Below are 19,450 nucleotides of genomic sequence, written 5' to 3'. Positions count from 1 at the left end.
GCTTTTTAACTTAGCTCCTCTATTTTTTTTTTTTTTAATTTTAATCTCCCCCATTCCACTGGCCCCTTCTTTTCAGATTATAGACATACACTAGTCTCCCCTAACCTAAAAAGCCTTCCTTGGGTCTTATTATCACCCTCAAACTCTTATCCCATCGTTCCTGATTTTCACCAGCTGTCCCCTTTCTCATCCCCCGAACACTTTTCAATGAACAGGACACACGTTTTGTTTTAGGGGGAAAAAAAAAAAGCCCCAGTTTATTATTACAAATGCCATTTACTTAACTGTTCAAGCAGCCCTATACAGCGGCATTTCATTTTAGGATATAGATGTATTTTTTTTTCTTACTATGATATTCGTTTCAAGAGAAATTTCATTATGTATCTTCTGCGAAGCCCTAAACCAAGAGGCAGTGTATTCAAATAAACCCCAAGGTGTGGGGAGGCTTCAGGCCAGCTCCTCATTAGAAGCCTCAGCATGGGGGCTCCGGAGACCAATGCAGAAGGTCTTCCAGGGAGAGCTGCAATGTTCAGATAAGTGAGTTCTGGAGAGAAGGGGTAGTTGGCTGGCTCCAGCAGGCTCACCCCTGGGGTAGAGCAAAGAGAACAGACAGGGGAGTTCTGAGAGGCACGGGAGCTGTCTAAACTCAGGGGGACGGGACTGAGCGAGCCGCCGTGGTAATTGAGTTTCAGTTACCCGCAGGGTGGCGAAATCAAGTAGTCACTTCGTCTGCCTGACATGGGGGAGTTTAGAGGTGTCCTTGGCACACTCGCAGTGAAATCCATCCCCCTCTCATGGGGCTGGGTGACGGCGACCCTACTGAGCTCCCCAGTGACAGCCGGCTATGTCCCACGAGGCGGCACAAGCGCACTAGAGCTAATGAAACCTCTCCTGCTGCCTGGCCCGTGGGGCTCTCGGCAGCCTGGCTGGAGGAATGGCACCAGGGGAAAATTCAGCGCCACCGGCAGCAGCCGCCACCCAAACTGCAAAACGTCTTTGAATGGCAGCGAGAGGGGCCCATTTTGCTTTCTGCCCAGCCCAGCGCTGGAACCATCCTCGGGTCATTTTTTGTGGTTCTGTACAAACGTGCCGACTGGCAGCGAGCCGTTCTTCACCTGAGCCCGGATTTCAGCTCGGTGCTTTAATGTGAAGACCAGGGCTCTCACGGTCCGCCGGTATGGCCCATTAATGAGGCGGGAGCAGAGATGAAACGCTTCCTGCTCGATATTTTCAACCAGTAGGTGATCCATCTAAAAAACAGCAAAATTATCAAATTAGGGCCTTGCGTTGCATATGGATTAAAAGCGAGAGAGGCTGGAGCACTCTGCTCAGAGGCCTCCATTAATCAACTGAGATTCAAGGACATCTACTTCCTGTCACAAGAGAAACAGGAAGAGCAAATTAATTCCACCCTAGCAATTAAGGAACAAGGCCATGTGCTTAGTGACAGGGACCTCAGTCACAACCCCTGCCGGGTGGTAATATTTGCCATTATAACAGGAAACTGGCCGGCACTAAGCAACGGGTACTGGGCCCTGTACTTTACCAACCAGGAAACCAAGACCAAGGATAATAAATCAGTCTAACAGTTTATACTTTTTTTGGTTTGTTTTTAAAGTGCCTTTTAACCCCTTACAGCATTTCAGAAACACAGGGTCTGGGTCTTGATATGTGTGTAGAGCAGCTTATAAATCACTTTTCACATTTAATGCTCACAGCTCCTGTTACCTCATTTTCTCAATGAGGAAATAGGTTCAAGGGTGAAGAAAGGTTCAAGGTCTTACAACTAAGAGGCAGAGCCAGGACTCTGACCTGGTGCCCCGACCCCAAAGTTCGCGTTCCTCTTCTTTCACCGTACTAACTGGCCCCTTAACATTCGGAGGGACCGGCTGAGTCTGAAGAGAGCTCTGCGGGGCCAGCTGAGCAGAACAGGCCTGGGGGATGGGTCCTGCAGCAGTTCCGGGTGGTCCAGCTCCGGCCCAAGCCTTCCTCAAGTCACAGACCTCATTGGAGCAGCACAGGTCTGGGTCTCTGTCCACCATCAGGATCCAGGCCAGACTGAGCTGCTGGTTAGGCGTTCCCCTCACTAACCCTCCTTTCCAGGCCCATCTCTCCCACTACTCATCTTGCCAGTCCTGACCACAGCCCAGCCTGAGCAAGCAAAGTGTTCTGACATACTGCTGGGCCACTGCCCACGTATAGGCTCCCTAAGCAAGGTCCACTTTGTCCAGGAAACATGCCTATTTGCATGTCAAAGCTGAGCTAAACACCAAAACCTGGAAAAGTAAATCCGAGCCTAAAGGACTGGAAAGTCTTCCTTGGGTGGTCACAATGTCCTAAGCTTCCCTTAGACATTTTCATAATATAATTATCTATTTTTTTGGTTCCTTGAAAAGAGGAAACAAATTTCTCTTTCTTGCTTTTTTCCCTTCCCTCCTTACCACAACACTCATTCAAATACTTAGTCAGCACTTACTATGTGCCAGGCACTGTGCATGGGCTGAGGAAAACGCAGTGAACAAGGACAACAGTCCTTGACTCCATGGAGAGCACAGCCCCGTTGGAGAAAGGTAGAGAACAGGATTCTGAGTATACCGAGTACTAGGAAAGGGGACAGGAGTTAAGTGCTGGGCTGCAGAGCTATGACACAGGGCCCCATCCCAGGAAGGCAGCACCTGGCTTCGGGAGGGAATGATGTTTGATCTGAGAACTCTGGCCAGGTGAAGGGCGTTTGCCTCATGAGAAATTCACTGAGCTCTGCGTATGTCTTCTGGGCGCTTTCCTACGTATGTCCTATACTTCTGTTTAAAGGAAAAAACCCCGTTTTTTCAGTTCTATACCAGCGCTGTGATGGGAAAAGCAAGCAAGCACCTAACAATTCTCATGCATACCTCCTATTAAATGAAGGCCAATCACAATAGGAAAAACATCAGTGGTATTAAAATGTAAATCATAAGGGAAGATAAGTTATCACACACCCACCCGTACAAGATCATTGCACAAAGTGAAGAGTGTCTATCTTGTAACTGCCTTGGAATATTTCAAGCGGACCCAAGTTATTGAGAGTTCTTGAGTCAAGTTTTGGGTGAAAGGACCAGAGTCTCACTGAGATCTTGAGGAAGAGAGATTTTGCTGTGAGATACATCCATATGAGTGGGAATGGGAGCAGCAATGGGATACATCTGAACAAAGGGGAATAGGAACAAGAAACCTAAGGATTTAGTCAGGAATCACATCCTTTCTCTTGTGGGTCTCGAGATCTGCCTGGTCTCTTTCTCACATCTTCTTGCCCCCTCCTTTTGCCTTACTCACTACCATTTTTTTTTTTTTTTAAGATTTTATTTATTTGACAGAGATCACAAGTAGGCAGAGAGGCAGGCAGAGAGAGAAGGGGAGGCAGGCTCCTCGCTGAGCAGAGAGCCCAATGTAGGGCTCGATCCCAGGACCCTGAGATCACAACCCGAGCCGAAGGCAGAGGCTTTAACCCACTGAGCCACCCAGGCACCCCTACTCACTGCCAATTTTAAGCGCCTTATTCTCTCCCCCTGTGCTACACATCTCTAGCCAGCTTCTACTCCCTCACAACTCCCCCAACATCCCTTCTGCTTCAACGCTCCCACCGTTGTTGTCCTTGCTGTTTCCTAGTTCGCACTTCTCAGAGACAGAGCACCTGATGTGCCCAGCTTATCTATTTGTACCTGTAAGTTAACTGTGTGTTATTCAGTTGTCCCGTCACAGACGAACTGGCTTCAGCTGGGCAAGATCTAAGACATGACCACCCAGCGCTGTCTTTCCTCAAGGATTCTGAACCCAGTGGGAAATGGTGCCATAATCAATTAGTGATGTCTGCCACCTCAGTAAGCTCTTTAAAAGCAAGGTGAGGTCGTCTTCACGTGTTTACTTCAAATGCAGAGCTTCCCACATTGTCCAGTTGACTATTTATTTGCTGATCTCCCTCAGAAGACTGTGAGCCCCTTGAGGGCTATTACCATGTTGGTTCATTTCTGAATTCCTGCTCTATCCCTAGCACTGGTATGGGCACACAGCAAGTGCTCCGGAAGTTATTTGTTAAGCGAGTTAAGCGAGTAAACGAGTATCCTTCTTCCATGCGTATACCTTCCTGCTTTCCTGTTCTTTTGGTGATATTCTAGACCCAACAGATAAGGTATGAAATATATTGTTTCTACTTTAATATGTATTATCTGGCTTGGAAAATCCTACCCATTAACAAAGGCCAATTCAACTGTCATCTCTTCCATGAAACCTTCCCAGATTCGCTCATCAGATCTCACTGTTCTGTCCTTTGTGTGTCTGTACCATTTGCTAGTACCACTATTTCAGACATATTTTCATCCTGCCTTATATTTAGTTAGTCATTGACAGACTCTCAGCCAGGAGAGAGTAAGCTTTCTTAAGCCCAGGGAATGCAACTCATTTATGTTTACATTCTTCCCGGCACCAGCAGTAGTAGTACTAAACATCTGTTGAATTAAATATCCACTGGAAGCAAACTTTGTATGAGTTTTCCAATAGTATGATTGGATTTGTACACATCTACCCGCACTCCTCTTTGACCACTTGAATACATTTATGAGAGAGCTGGTCAAAGCCAGAGGTGCAGTCTGAGGCCATTAAACAAAGAGAAAACTAACAGTCCCATATGGGGACGTACCCCTGACCTGGATCTCATTAGCACCATCTGACAACCAACTGGGCCAACCAGCCAGGGTTTCATAACTCTTAATGATACAGGCTCACTTTGAGAATCAGGTTCATTTTTTTTAATGACATAATAGGAAAATGATCACAGGCCGTGAGGTAGGAAGGAGAGTGGATAATGAGGAAGGGGAAGTAAGAGAATGACACCACAGGGGACGTTCATATGAGGAAAGATCTAAAAGACAGGGAAGAACAAAGAAGATCCGGAAGGGAGAGAAAGTAAAGGGGACTGGGGCATGGGTCTCAAAAGTGGAGTTTTTATTCATCTATCCCATTATTCCAAGAACAAGGAAACAATCCATACATCTGGAAAGCAAGACCTGTACAGAGTAATAAAGAGACGCACCTTTTGGCTGTATGTGTACATTCTACATCTGTGGCTTTTACTACTAAAGGATATGACCAAAACAAACACCATGGAAACATTTTTTTCCACAAAAATATAATGCGTGATTTTGCAAAAATACACATGCTAGGATTAAATTGTAAAGGCTTTTAAGTCATTGGGCCGGTAACTTACCCAGTGGTTTACTCCTGCCTGATAAAGTACATTTCTAGAGATCTGATGTCTGACTTGAATGCACTCAACATTGGTTACTGTCAAAGACCAGATACCAGATGAGATGGTTCACTGATTTACCCTAACATGGAAATGTTTCAGATGATGATAGGTGCTAGGAGTTTACGTTATATGAAAGTGTTTATATTTCTATTCCCTGACATATCAAACCGATAAAAGTACTATCAAATGCTGTTTATGCAAGGAAAATAGATTTTTTTTTTTTTTTTTTTTTTTTGTCGAGGAAGATGGTAAGATACACATTTTTTAATTTAAAAAAATTATTCTTTGGGAACAAAACCATTCAACTATGCTTAATCTGATATTTTTTCCAATTACATTGGAAAGCACGAACGAATGTATCACTTTTTTAACTTTGCTTTGTAACACTTGAGTGCTTACCACTTGATGTGCCATTTAAAGGATAATTAATGGATACACTAAAAGGATAATTATTATGGAGTTTAATATAGCAGGCAAACTGCTCATTAATCCTTACAAGCATAGCTTCGTTATTATCATTTACTTAAAAAGATACCACAGGGAGCTGGTATTTACCACCACATTAACTACATATTATATACCCACAATCTATGTTTCTGCAATAATTTTGGCTTATTTTAAAAATAATCGTTATGTAAAATATTAAATAGCAAATCTTGTTGGCTAATCGACACTCTGCAAAATAAGGCTTACAATCTTTACATTTTTCTCTTTCTTCCAAGGGTTTAATAGTCATATTAAAGCTTCCTATAGGAAAAGTTAGGCAAACTTACAGCAATATTAATTCACTGTAAATATCAAATAGACATTAAAATTATAAATACGAAAAATAAATATATATAGAAAAGGATATACAAAATGACCCTGATATTGATTGAGATGTAAAATAAAACACAAATGTAAAAATTTGTCAATTTTCTGCAGTTATTTAAATAATCAATAAAAGCATCTTATGGAACATTTGGCATATGAGTAGCGCTTACTAATATGGTATAATCATTAACTTGCCCAATATTCATCTAAAGAGCTTTAATAATTTAACAAACAGCAAATGTACCAAAATGTTAACAAGATTATGTCTGGCGGTAGGTTCAATGGTGATTTTGCTTTTCCTTTCTTTCTTTCTTTTCTTTTTTTTTTTAAAGATTTTATGTATTTATTTGACAGACAGAGATCACAAGTAGGCAGAGAGGCAGGTGGAGAGAGAGGGGGAAGCAGGCTCCCTGCCAAGTGGAGAACCCGATGTGGGGCTCCATCCCAGGACCCTGGGATCATGACCTGAGCTGAAAGCAGAGGCTTTAACCCACTGAGCCACCCAGGCGCCCCTTGCTTTCCCTTTCTATATTTTCTCATTTTCTAGCATAAGACCCAAAACTCCAATTTTAAAAAGTAAATAATATACCACACGTCCATTTACCTTTCTTTTATAGATTCAGACAGAAAGGTTAAAATATTTTTTCAGAGAATGCAGTGACAGTTCTAGCATTTAGACCTAGACATTTGAAACTGTTTCTTTTGTTAATAATGTTAAATTATTCTTCAAGGACACTTTAATAGGGATACCTGAAGAAGCAGAAAAAATATGGATGTTATGTCTGATTTTTCTGGAATATTAACTGACCTGTAAAATTTGTTTATGATGATTAGTATCACTGTTAATGAGCAGAAATCCTTCTAGCACCTGTATCTCAAACCACTAACGTCTGAACCATGAACTGTGAAGACAACAGAGATTATGTCTAGCCAACTGATTATATGCCTTGGAACTAAAAGTATGAGCATTGACAAAAAATGGGGGAGTAGAGTCTTTCCAATAGACACCATTTATTTTGCCAACAAAATTCCACAGCACAGTCCACACCAGAATTTTTGTTTTGCTGGAAAGGGGAAGAATTTTAAATAGGTAGGAACCAATATCCATTAAATAACTTCTAATCACCATACATTCTACTATTCCGTTATATAAGTGTTTCATTTAATCTTTCCAATAATTATAGGTAGTAGGAATTAGAACACTCATTTTACAGATTAAAAAAAAAAAAAAGTCTCAGAAATGTTCAGGGGTTTGCCTAAAATGACACAACCAGTACGTACTAGAGCCAGAGTTTTAATCCAGGTCTTGCTCCAAAGCCTGGAGCAATCTTTCTAGCATACTATCTTTCTAGCATACCAGAATCCTTAAAGAAAAAATTAGTTAGAATAAAGCTATACCACTAAGACCACGAAAGATTTATGAAAATGTGAGGCTCATTTAACTAAGAGAATCATGTTCCGACCAGGACATTACCTCTAATTCCAAGGCTTCTGAGAGTAACTTCTGGGCATTTTTCCTAAATGTCTCCGTTTTGGGGTCGCTCCGCACTTCAATAGAAGGTCTGTCTAAATGTTTTTCCATGAAAGTTCTCCACTCAGTGTAAATTTCTCCGGCAAGACAAGCCACTTCTGGATCTGAGTGCTGACGCATCTTATTCACGGTGTGACCTGGAACAAGGAAGGAGAAACCAAGGGAAAGGTGGCTCTGGTGTCTTCTGAAAAGGACAGGAACAGAAGAGCTGATGTACGGCACGTAGAAAGTCATTCACATACCTAAAGCTGTAAAAGCTCTTGTGCAAATGAAGACCCATTTCTCAAAGGCTGAGATAACCAGATAATCAGAAAGGGAGAATCGCTGGACTAGCCAATGCAATAAGTCAAACAATGGAAGCATGATCAATAGATACTTAAAATGGAACAATTAAAAGTATCAGCTCCTTCATTCAAAAATTGCAAGAAAAGAAAATGAATTAAGCATTTATCTTGTCTTCCTGGTACATATTATATTTCAGAACAACCAAATAGCCCTACTTATTGAGGGAATGTTCTTTATTCAGCTAATAAGTGTGAAAAGATTGACAGAATTTTTAAACATTTCGTAGCCCGTGATGAAGTAATTCATTCAGGTGACAAGCATCAGTGGATGAACTCATTCAATGAAAGGTTGATGGAGAAATTTATAATGGAGGGATGAGCTGTCAGCACTGGAACCACTAATCAATCTTTGCACCCCTGAGAGTGGGACTCTCAGACAGAGGTGGCACTTCACAGCCCTACCTATAAATAGTCTTAACCTTCCTCCCAAAGAAAACGAGGAACCAGAATCCAACCAGTCTTTCAAAGCTAACCTCTGGTTTGCAGAAAATAAGAGACAGAGGAATGAGTTAAATTATAGTATGAGGAAAAAGATACATCCAGAATGTGAGACACTCCGTAGGACCGCAGACCTGATTTCTTCAACAGTTACTGGCATTAAAAAAAAAAAATTATAATCAAGTTTTTTATTTGAGTGTAATTGACGCACAGTGTTACATCAGCTTCAGGTGTATAACATAGCGATTTGGTAAGTTTTTCCACTATGCTATGCTCACAAGTGCGGCAACCATCTGTCACCATAGAACACTAGACAATCCCATTGACTATACTCCTTCTGCTCAGTCTTTTATTTCCATGACTTATTCCTCCCATAATGGAAGCTTGTATCTCCCTCTTCCCTTCACCCTTTTTGCCCAGTCCCCACTCCCCTTCCCTTTGGCAGCTCCGAGTTTATACTCCTGTGTTTATAGGTTCTGATTCTATTTTTTGTTTGTTTATTCATCTGTTGATGGCTTTTTTTTTCTTAAAGGGGGTAAGGTTATGGACTGCTATAGATTAAGAGTCTTTTGAGTTCAAACTACCAAATTCAATGTGTGATTCCAATCCTCACTGCAACAAATCAACCAACTAATAAAAAGAGATTTTGAGATATACAAGGAATATGAATTTACACTAGATATTAAATTATACCATGAAATTACTGTTTGTTAAGAGTGATAATGGCACTGTTGTTATGTAAGAAAATATCTGTATTTTTAGATGTAGTATGTAGAGTATGTAAATATGTAGAGCTGAAATTGAAAGAGGTCTAGGAGGGGCACCTGGGTGGCTCAGTGGGTTAAAGCCTCTGTCTTCAGCTCAGATCATGATCTCAGGGTCCTGGGATCAAGCCCCTCATCGGGTCAGGTCACTGCTTAGCAGGGAGCCTGCTTCCTCTTCTCTCTCTCTGCCTGCCTCTCTGCCTATTTGTGATCTCTGTCTGTCAAATAAATAAATAAAATCTTAAAAAAAAAAAAAAGAGGTCTGGGATTCTGCTTTAAAATATTTAAGCAACAGCACAAAAACACAAAAATGGGAAAGATGAAGTAAGTGGGACCAAATCTTAATAGTTACCAAATTTGGGTGAAGGGCATATGGGGGTGTGTTCTATTATTTTATTTTTATATGTGTTTGAGATTTGCATAATAAAAATGGAAAAAGAGGCAAAGAATCTACAAAAGTACTTAGACAAAAACAATTACAGAGAAAAGCCAAAGAAATCAACTAAACATTTGGAATTAAAAACTTACAGAGAAATATTAGATATATTTTTTAAAAAATCAATAGCTTCCTTACGTCTATAATAGCTAGTATGAATACAGTAGGGAAAAATCCTGCTTACATGAGCAAAAGTGATAAAGCACTTAACAATATATTAACATATATGTTAATGCTAATTAAAATTGGGAAATGTTGCCTCCAGTTGACTCTAACAGCCCTGAGTTTCGAACCCCTTAATGGCATCTCCTACATGCAGCCAGAGTGGCCGTTTTAAAACTTCATTATTTCCTGTTTTAGAGATATTTTTTCTTAAACATACATCTGACCATTTCGCTCCTCCACGTAAATCTTCCAGTGCTGTACACAAACTTGTATCTTGTCACACAAGTTCCTTCACAATCCGTCCCCTCCCACCTACTTTCCAGTGAACATCCTATCTGCCTAGAATACCCTTGCTTCCCCCTTTATCTGGTTAGTTTCCATTCTGCCTTTAACTCAGTTCAGAAGGGGTGCCTGAGTGGCTCAGTGGGTTAAAGTCTCTGCCTTCGGCTCAGGTCATGATCTCAAGGTCCTGGGATGGAGCCCCACATCAGGCTCTCTGTTCGGCAGGGAGCCTGCTTCCCCGCCCCTCTCTCTGTCTGCTTCTCTGCCTACTTGGGATCACTGTCTGTCAAATAAATTACAAAAAAAAAAAAAAAAAAAAAGTCAGTTCAGGAGTCCCTTCCTCTAGCAAGTCCTCCGTAATACCCCCCGTCTTGGGTCGGCACCTCTCCTCCTCTGTGCTTCCTTAGCACCTTGTGCTTCTGTTCCTCACAATAATTGTGGTAATTAGTTGTAATTAGCTGATCAGCTACCTCTCTAACCCACCAAAGAGAGCTGGAAGGCAAGAGCTGTGACCTGTTCATCTTTGTCTCTCCAGCAGAAAATAGTGGCAGGAGGGAGGGGTCGGGAGAGTGAGTATGAAGTAAATGTTGGTGGAATGAAAGACCCATATGAAGAATGACATCTTTTACTAAAATATAGGAGGAAATGGAATGAAGGGGGAAAATGCACCACATTATAAGATAGAAAGGTTAGTACAAAGAGATACGAGTAAGACACAGTTCCTGGAATTTGACCCAACTCACTTGCCCAAGTGTGCACAGAAATGTGTACAAAAATACCCTTATAATACTGTATGTGATAGTGAAAAGCGAGAAACAATTAGAAATCCATCATTAAGGGTCCAATCTGTTAAATAAACTACAGTCCATTCGAACAAGAATACCTCGCAGCCATAAAAGACTAGAAGAGCTCTACATGTAGTAACATGGAAAGATGATTACTTTACTCAGGTTCTCTGAAGAGCACGCACAGTATGAGCCAATATTTACTTTTAAAATTATATTTGTGTATACATATAAGCACATAGATTTGTTTATAGGCAGAGAAATAAGTCTAAAGAATTTATAACAAAATCATTAACCGGGGTCTCCTCTGAGCAGTAGGACTGCGCACGTATGCGCAGTTCAGCTCCGTCGCGTGGACAGGCTCAACCTGTAAGTAATGCTAACAGCACGGGCTGTGCTATAACAGAAACAGAGGTACACTCAGATTTCTCCGAACACAAATCCTTCGCTTCCATGTGTTCCCCTTCTTGTCCTTTTCTCTCTCCAAGAAAGACACTGTTGGTCCAGCTTTATATGTGAGAAATGAAGGTGCACAAGTCCCCCAAACTGAGTGTCCTTTTGTTGGTCAAATCCAATGGACCTTCTCCATCCTGATGTGACATGCTCCCCCTGTGGCCTCCAGTGCTGCTGTCTGTCTTCTGAAATACTCTCTTCCATTGCTTTTTGAGACACCACCTGTGACTGTTCCTTCTCTCTCTTCTGCCGGCTATGTATGTCTTACCTAACCTTTAATTATTGGTGAACCCGAGCTGGGCCATTGTCCCTGGCCTCTTCTCTTCTTTCTCCACCTGCTCTCCCTGAGTAATCTTACCCACTCCTGTGGTCCAACTGCCATCCGCAAGGAGATGACTCCCAAATATGTATCTCTAGCCCAGAGGCTCTCACTGGGCACAAGACCCAAATGTCTAGTCTCTGGACACCTCCATCTTGCTTCTTTTGCAAGTGCCTCAACTCGATACTTTTAAAAAATTTATTTAAATTCAGTTAATTAATTAACATATAGTGTATTATTCGTTTCAGAGGTAGAGGTCAATGATTCATCAGTTGTATATAATTCCCAGTGCTCATTATATCACGTGCCTTCCTGAATGCCCATCACCCAGTTACCCCATCCCCTGATCGGAAGCAACCCTCAGTTTGTTTCCTATGATTAAGTAACTCAACATTTCTAAAATGGAGAATGGAATGCATTATTATCCTCCTCAGTCCCTCTTCCTGTACTTCCTGTACGTAGCACCACCATTCACACATCATTTCAGGCTCCTTAACATTTTTGATCTTTCCCTTTCCTCCTCACCCCCTTTTCTTCCTCACTGCTACCCTAATTCACGTCCTCACCACCTTTCTGCAGGTTTACTGCAGAGACATACTAACCAAACTCTGTTGCCAGTGTGGCCTTCCCCAACGCATCCTCATTACTCAAGTCAAAATAACTTTTGAGAAACACAATTTGAGGGGCACCTGGGTAGCTTGGTCATTAAGCATCTGCCTCTTGGTTTTGGCTCAGGTCATGATCCCAGGGTCCTGAGACTGAGCTGGCATCAGGCTCTGAGCTCAGTGGGGAGATTGCCTGAAGATTATCTCCCTCTGCCTCTGCCCCAACACACACATACACGCACACACATACTCTTTCTCAAATAAAACATAAATTTTTAAAGACACAATTTGAGGGGCACCTGGGAGGCTCAGTCCGTTAAGTGGCTGCCTTTGGCTCAGGTCATAATCCCAGTGTCCTGGGATCAAGTCCCATATTAGGCTCTCTGCTCAGCTGGGAGCCTGCTTCTCTCTCTCCCTCTGCCTGCTGCTCCCCCTGCTTATGCTCTCTCTCTTCCCCTCTCACTGTCAAATAAATAAATAAATCTCTAAAACAAAACAAAACATAATTTGATCTCATTACGCCCTTACCAAAAGCCCTTCAACAGCTCTCTCCACTGTCCTTAAATTAATTCCTAAGTATAACATTCAAGCTCAATGACCTGGAAGCTCTTTGGCCTTACTTTTCACCTTGTCACCCCCTTCCTCCTTCCGGTCACCCCCAGTCCTTCTGCCCCTTGGCTTTCATGCAGTAAGTTCCAGTTGTGGAGAGCAACTTGCAGGTCCTTGTTTCAGGTCAGGCCTTCTGGCCTTCTTCCATTTCTGCGCCTTAGCTCACACTGTTCCCTCTGCCTAGAATGTTTAAATGCCCACCTTCCCCTCTAAACTGTAAACACCTTGAGGGCAGAATGCCATACCTTACTCCAAGTTATAGTCCCAGCTCCTGGCATGGGGCCTAGCAGAGCAAAATCAATAAATGTTTGCTGAACTGAATCAAACAGTTAAATAAAAACCATTAACATCTGGCTTTCAAATTGCTTTTGTACTCCCATTTGAATATGGATGCAGTTGATTGGAAAAATCACACAACTGCAAACAAAATAATGGAACTATACTACAAAGAACTGAATCCAAAGGCACTAGGAAAATGAAAAGTTTCTAATTCTTACCCACTGTGAAGAATTCTTCCTGCTTACCATTCCAGATTGTATGTGAATTATCCCATTTAGTTTTTATAACTAAACAATGAATTAAATACTAGTATTATATCACCTTTTACAAATGAGAAAATGAAGCTCGGCAAAGTAACCTGCCCAGGGTTTCGCATCTACTAAGTGTTAAGCCAGGATCTGCACACACATGGCCTGATGACAGAGCCTGCACCCTAAACCCAGAATTCCTTGTACCTCTCTGTCATTAGGGACTAGCACATAGGGAGTGTTCAACGAAGCTCTGTTGACATACTGCTCTTCAACTTCTTGCTGTTCCCAACTCAGAAAAGAGCACAGGCCTTGAGAGCGCAGAGCACTGGCCGAAGGGCAGAAAGATTCACCTCTCAATCCAGGGCAATGGGGTCACCTCACAGATGCCCCACAGGGTCCCCGCCCAGACTGGTCAGGACAGTGCTGCCAAACCAGTGAAGCCCTCCCAGAAAGGACAGTACCATAAGGGAGCCCAGAAGGATGCAAGATTTGCCAGCAAGCGGGCGACAGCAGGAAACGCCGTCGGTCTGGGGCAGGAAAAGAGAAGAGAGGGAAACCCTTTTCTCAAGAAAAAACAAAACAAGATGAAATAATAAATTTTAGATCAGAGAGGGAATTTCATGGTAACAATAACAACAGTTAGCCACTGTGCTAAAAGCTCAGAACAGGTAGGTGCTGTTATGATTCCCCATTTTGGAATCTTTACCTTGGTAAAGAACCCAAGGACCTAGAAATTCAGTGGCTTGTGGGATATGGCAAGTAAGAAGTGGGACCAGGTTTCAAATGTAGGCAGTGTGGCTCTAGAGCTCATGTTTTAACCCTATACTCATGCCCCTGGTGATGAGACAGTCCTACGTCTTCCTGATCAAGAAGAAAAAATGTGAGGCTCTGTGACCTTTCCCCAAGGTCACAAGTTGGTCAGTGGCTACATCAAGGAAGTTAATGATCTGCCAAGTCATTATTTGCTCCATGAAGTTTATGTTTGAAAGCAGGCAGTGCCACTGGCTGGTCTCATGATCTAAGTCAAGTCCCCTAGGTTTAAGGGCAACGGGTTTCTGCATCCCAGAACACTGGTAAGAAAAATTCCCTGCAGGAAGCAGTCTTTTGCTCATTTGACAAACATTACCAAATACGAAGTATGTACCAGGCTTTGTGCTAGACACTGGGACATAATGTTGAGCAAGACAATCCTGTACCCAAGGAGCCCCAGGTAGTTCTTAGCATAGGAGAAGACACCTAAACAAAACAAAATATACAAAAGTGTTACTAGTAGGTCCAGGATCCTAAGACAGTATTGAAGGGGAACTCCAGGGAGGGTCAGAAGGACAGAGAGTCGATTCAGCTGACAAAAGGGCCAGGGAACACCATGAAAAGAGGCAATTCTTGTCCTGAGTGTTGACAATGATTCACGAAGAGAAGGAGCACAGTGAAGGAGATGCCGGAACCTGAACTAGCATGGCATAATTTAAGGACTGTGGGAATCAAAGTAATGATCCTCAAGGATGTCCATGCCCCAATCCTTAGAACCTGTGAACATGTTACCTTACGTGGAAAATGGAACTTTGACAAGATTAAGGTTAAGGACCCTGAGATGGGAATATTAGCCTGAATTATCTAAGTGGGCCCAATCTAATCACACAGGTCTTTAAAAGAAGAGACAGAAGGCTTGTGTCAGAGAGATAAGATGTAAGAATTCAACCTACCACTGCCAGCTCTGCAAAAGAAGGAAGGCAACCATGAACCACGGAATACAGGTGCTTCTAGAAACAGGAAAAGGCAAAGAAACCAATTCATCCCTAAAGAATCCAGGAAGGAATGTAGCCTTGCCAACACCTCAATTTTAGTCCAATGAGAACTGTCTTCTGACCTATGAAACTGTAAGATAATCTGCATTTCAAGGTTTTAAACCACTAATTTTTGTGGCAATTTGGCAGGGCATTATTCAATAGAAAATGAATATACGAATCTATAAGAAGTTCAATATTGCTAAAGCAATGACAATCTATTAGACAACTTGAAAAGAACAGGCCATCTGAAAGGTCCTTGCCACGAACTTATTCTATAACCTTGAGCAAGTTAAATCACAAACCCATTCATTCACTACCTCACTAACTCATTTATTCACTCAACAAACATTTTTGGCTTCATACAGAAGACTGGGTTTCACCTGGGTCTTGAGGGGAAAGCAAGAGTTTACCATGGACAAAGGTGTACTTTTAGGTTTCAAGAGATGACATGACATGATATAAACACATCATAGTTTTGTCACTTATTATTTGGTTTTCTGACCAAGGGCAAATTACTTCAAACTCTCTAAGCCTCGGTTTTCCCATTTGTAAAATGAAGAAAATTGTAACATTCCCCTCATACGCCTGTTATCTGGATCAAATGAGATCACAGATGGGAAAGTACTTTGACGGTACAGGGTTTTTCAGTGTTGTTGATCAATCATAAATGAAAATAAGACATCTCTGAAATCAGATCAATAGGACAGACATATAATTTTCCCATAATAGTCATATGTGCAGTATTGCAAAAGGGGCCACGCTTGCTCCCCCTAGTCAAGAGGGCAAGGCCTGACCCCACCGCCTTACCGGACATTTACCCCATACCCCTTGCCCACTTATTTCCTCTATAATAAAGGTATCTAGTCACAGAACCCTTAATTCAGTGCCAGGCCCAAAGGCTTTTGCCCAGCCAGCCCCTGACTTTCCAGACCACTTGAGAAAAGTGAGGTCACACATTTCTTTTGCGTGTTAGGGTCTGCATGCCATTTTTCTGCCCTGCCTCTCTCCCTCTTCCTTTTTAATTACACTCCCTCTGTCTCTGCACTGGCTCCTGTTCTCCCTCCTACTTACCCACCACAGACATTCTCTCAGTTTCAATCCTTTAGCCTTTTCTTTTACTTTTATTCAGAGAATTCAACCACTTAGGTGACTGTAAGCAAATGCTTTTGGGCAGATGACTTCCAAATACGTATTGTCCGTCTTACATCTCTCTTCTGATTTCAATCCACTGTTCCAGCTGCCTGTTGGACATTTCTACCTAAAGAGTTTATGTCCCAGCAAAATCCTAGGCATGTTGACTAAAATGGGAATACTAAGAGAAAACTCTCATTTGGGGTACATAAGAAAAGGTACTAAATTCTGACTTAAGGAGGTATGTTTGAGCAGATGGCAAAACCCAGAGAAATGCTCTGATAAAATAAAGGCCCATATGGCTGGGGTCCGGGGCACGATGGCAGTCTGTCTGCTAACCAGGAAAGAACCCTGCCCCAAGAGACATGGGCTCTCATTACATTTCTGGTGCCAACCTCACTAAGTGGCCCTGGATAAGTCACTTCATCTCTCTGGTTCTGAGCTTCTTTGTTTATAAATTGAAGGAGCTAAATGGATTTAAAAGTGTTATGACATTGACTTTAGAGAATTCAGAAAAAGAAAACAAAAATGGTCAGATCTCAACACTAAACAGGCAAATAATAAAAACAATTCACAAAAAAAGGACAAAATGCCCAAAAAACACAGACAATTTATTCTGTGCAGCAAATGAAAACAAGATGCTATTTTTACCTATTAAATTAGTAAGATTTTAAGAAAGCAGCAGGAATATAAATCAGGACATTTCTAAAAGTCTTAAATTTCAAAAATTAGTGAGGACAGGAGATACATACCTAAGAGTCACCTGGATTAAGTCACCTCAGTTAAACTGGAGAAGTGGACAAGCTCTCTGGTTAAGTTCTTTCTTTCTTTAAAGATTGTATTTCTTTATTTGAGAGAGAGAGAGACAGAACATGAGCATAGCATGAGCATTAGCTGGGGGGGGGGGGGGGGGAGGAGATAGAGGGAGAAGGAGAATCGGATTCCTGGCTGAGCAGAGAGCCCAATTGAGGGGCTTGAATCCAGGACCCTGAGATCATGACCTGAGCTGAAGGCAGATGCTCAACTGACTGAGCTACCCAGAGGCCCTTCTGGTTAAGTACTTCTAAAGCAGTGGACTGAGGTCTGAGATTTTTGGAACAGCACCGTCTGTTAAGGGAAAGGGACGAGAACGAAGAAACAGAGAAAGGCAGGAAGTGGGATATATAAAGCTAGAGCGAGCCATGGAGAACATTTTTGTCCTTGTCATTTTCACTGATTTGATCAATATATCCTGAGCTGCTGCTATATGCCGCACTAACAGTTGAAACACACTGGTGAATAAAAGAGCAATGTCCTGCAAACACAGAGCTGCTAGTTATGAAATAAAAAACAAAGAAGCAGATAAATGAGTCATTATAAACTCAGATAAGGGGTATGAAAGAAATAAACATATAAAAAAATTGAACATATAAAAAATAGACACAGAATTGGGAAGAAGTTCAGTGTCATTAACATCAGAAAAGAGAGTAATCAATGGTCTCAAGTTCACAGTTCTAGGAAGATGAGAAATGAGACAAGACTACTGGATTTGGATAGAAAGAAATCACTTGTGTCCTGCAAGGAAAGAATAGTGGTGTGGGAGAAGCCAGGACAGAAAGGGTTTTAACGAAGGAGTGAGGAGGGGCAGAAATGGCAGTTGTATCAATCACTTTTAAAGGAATGTGGCTATAAAAGACAGAAAGAGATGGAGGAAAGGACAACACAGAGAAAGGCATATTGGTGTCCTCATTCCCTCTCACCTCCACAGTCAGACCTTGCTAAGGCTGGTCCCTTCTCCCAGACAAGGTCCCTCTGTGAGCCTGTCACTCAGCAGGTTAGTGTCTCCTCTGTTCCAAAAATCAGAACTTTCTTCCATCTCACATTCCCTTTCTGATACTGCTGCCTCTCTCTTTTCTTTCAACACAAACCTTTTTTTTTTTTTTTCATGATTTTATGTATTTATTTGACAAAGAGATAGAGAGCACAAGCAGGCAGAGAGGCAGGCAGAGGGAAAAGGAGAAGCAGGCTCTCTGCTGAGCAGTGAGCCTGATGCAGGGCTCCATTCCAGGACTCTGGGATCATGACCTGAGCCAAAGGCAGAGACTTAACTGACTGAGCCACCCAGGTGCCCCTCAAATTGTCTACTATCAGTTTCATTTCCTTATCTTCTCCTCTCTCTTCAAGCTTCTGCTCCCAACCTTGCTTTTGAAACTGTCCTTACCAAAATCGTTAAAGACCCTACTTTGCAAAATCCAACATCCAATTTCTAGATCTCATTTATTTGGCCCTTTGACAACAATGGGCATGCTGATCTCGGCCACCACCCCTCCATCCCCAGCAAATACCCCACTCCTTCCCACTGTATGACAGCATGCCCTCCTTTTCCCCTTCTCAATTTCCTTCTGTAAGTCTCTTCAATATTGGTATGCTGTAGGATTTGGGACTTGGCTCTTAGCTTTTCTTATATATTCTCCCTGGACAAGGTTACTTATTTCTATTGCCTCAATGTCTGTCTATATGCTGATAATGACTCTCAAATAGATATATATGGTCTCTCCTTAGCTGCAGTCTTGTACATCCATCCAACGTCTTATTGGACATTTCCTCTTGGCTGTCCCACAGTATGTCAAACTCAGTAAGTCTAAAATTGAACTTTATTTCCCCCATCTCTATAGTAATAAGTGGTACTGCCATCCACCAATTTGCCCAACCTTCATTTCTTTATTTTCATTCCCAACATCCAATCAAAGGCTATGTCCTTTGGATTTTATTCCATTTATATCTCTTGATTCCAAGCACATGGCTCCATCCCCATGATCACTATCCCATCCAGGCCACTCTTATTTCTCACCTAGACATTTTAATTGCTTTTAACTGGCTTTCTTCTAGGTCTGCTTCTCTTCAACACTCTTCCTGTGTGGTGGACAGATTTTTCTAAGATGCAAATCTGAATATATCACTCCTCTACTCAAAACCCTTCAATAACAACCACTTATTTTCCTTAAGATCTCAGGCTTTATGGTGGACTAAAACTATCCACCGCAATAGATTCTGGATAAAAGTCACCTCATTCTCTCCTCCAAGACAGTAAGCAGAGGCTAAAGGAGTGGGGTTATCCTAAGGAGTGATGTTAACAGCAATGCTGCTGAAACTCTTAACTCTGGACCAGTGGTAAAGTGGGAGAGCTAACTGTGGGAC

At 42.1% G+C, this 19,450-nt stretch overlaps 1 protein-coding gene across 1 annotated transcript in view; it reads right to left on the bottom strand.

The window, feature by feature from the left end:
- Nucleotides 1-223: 223 nt before the first annotated feature.
- The window catches only part of TCEANC2 (transcription elongation factor A N-terminal and central domain containing 2), a 35,919-nt gene continuing 16,692 nt past the window's right edge, over nt 224-19,450 (bottom strand). Inside the window, exons 4-5 of the mRNA XM_059138133.1 lie at nt 7,569-7,762; nt 224-1,250 (exon numbers count right to left, since the gene is read on the bottom strand). Coding sequence (XP_058994116.1) covers nt 1,062-1,250; nt 7,569-7,762 — 383 coding nt within the window. The 3' untranslated portion in view covers nt 224-1,061. The remainder of the gene's footprint in view (nt 1,251-7,568; nt 7,763-19,450) is intronic.

The sequence above is a fragment of the Mustela lutreola genome, chromosome 10, assembly GCF_030435805.1.
Source record: "Mustela lutreola isolate mMusLut2 chromosome 10, mMusLut2.pri, whole genome shotgun sequence".
Taxonomy (NCBI): Eukaryota; Metazoa; Chordata; class Mammalia; order Carnivora; family Mustelidae; genus Mustela; species Mustela lutreola.
This window is presented reverse-complemented; position numbering and strand designations above follow the sequence as displayed.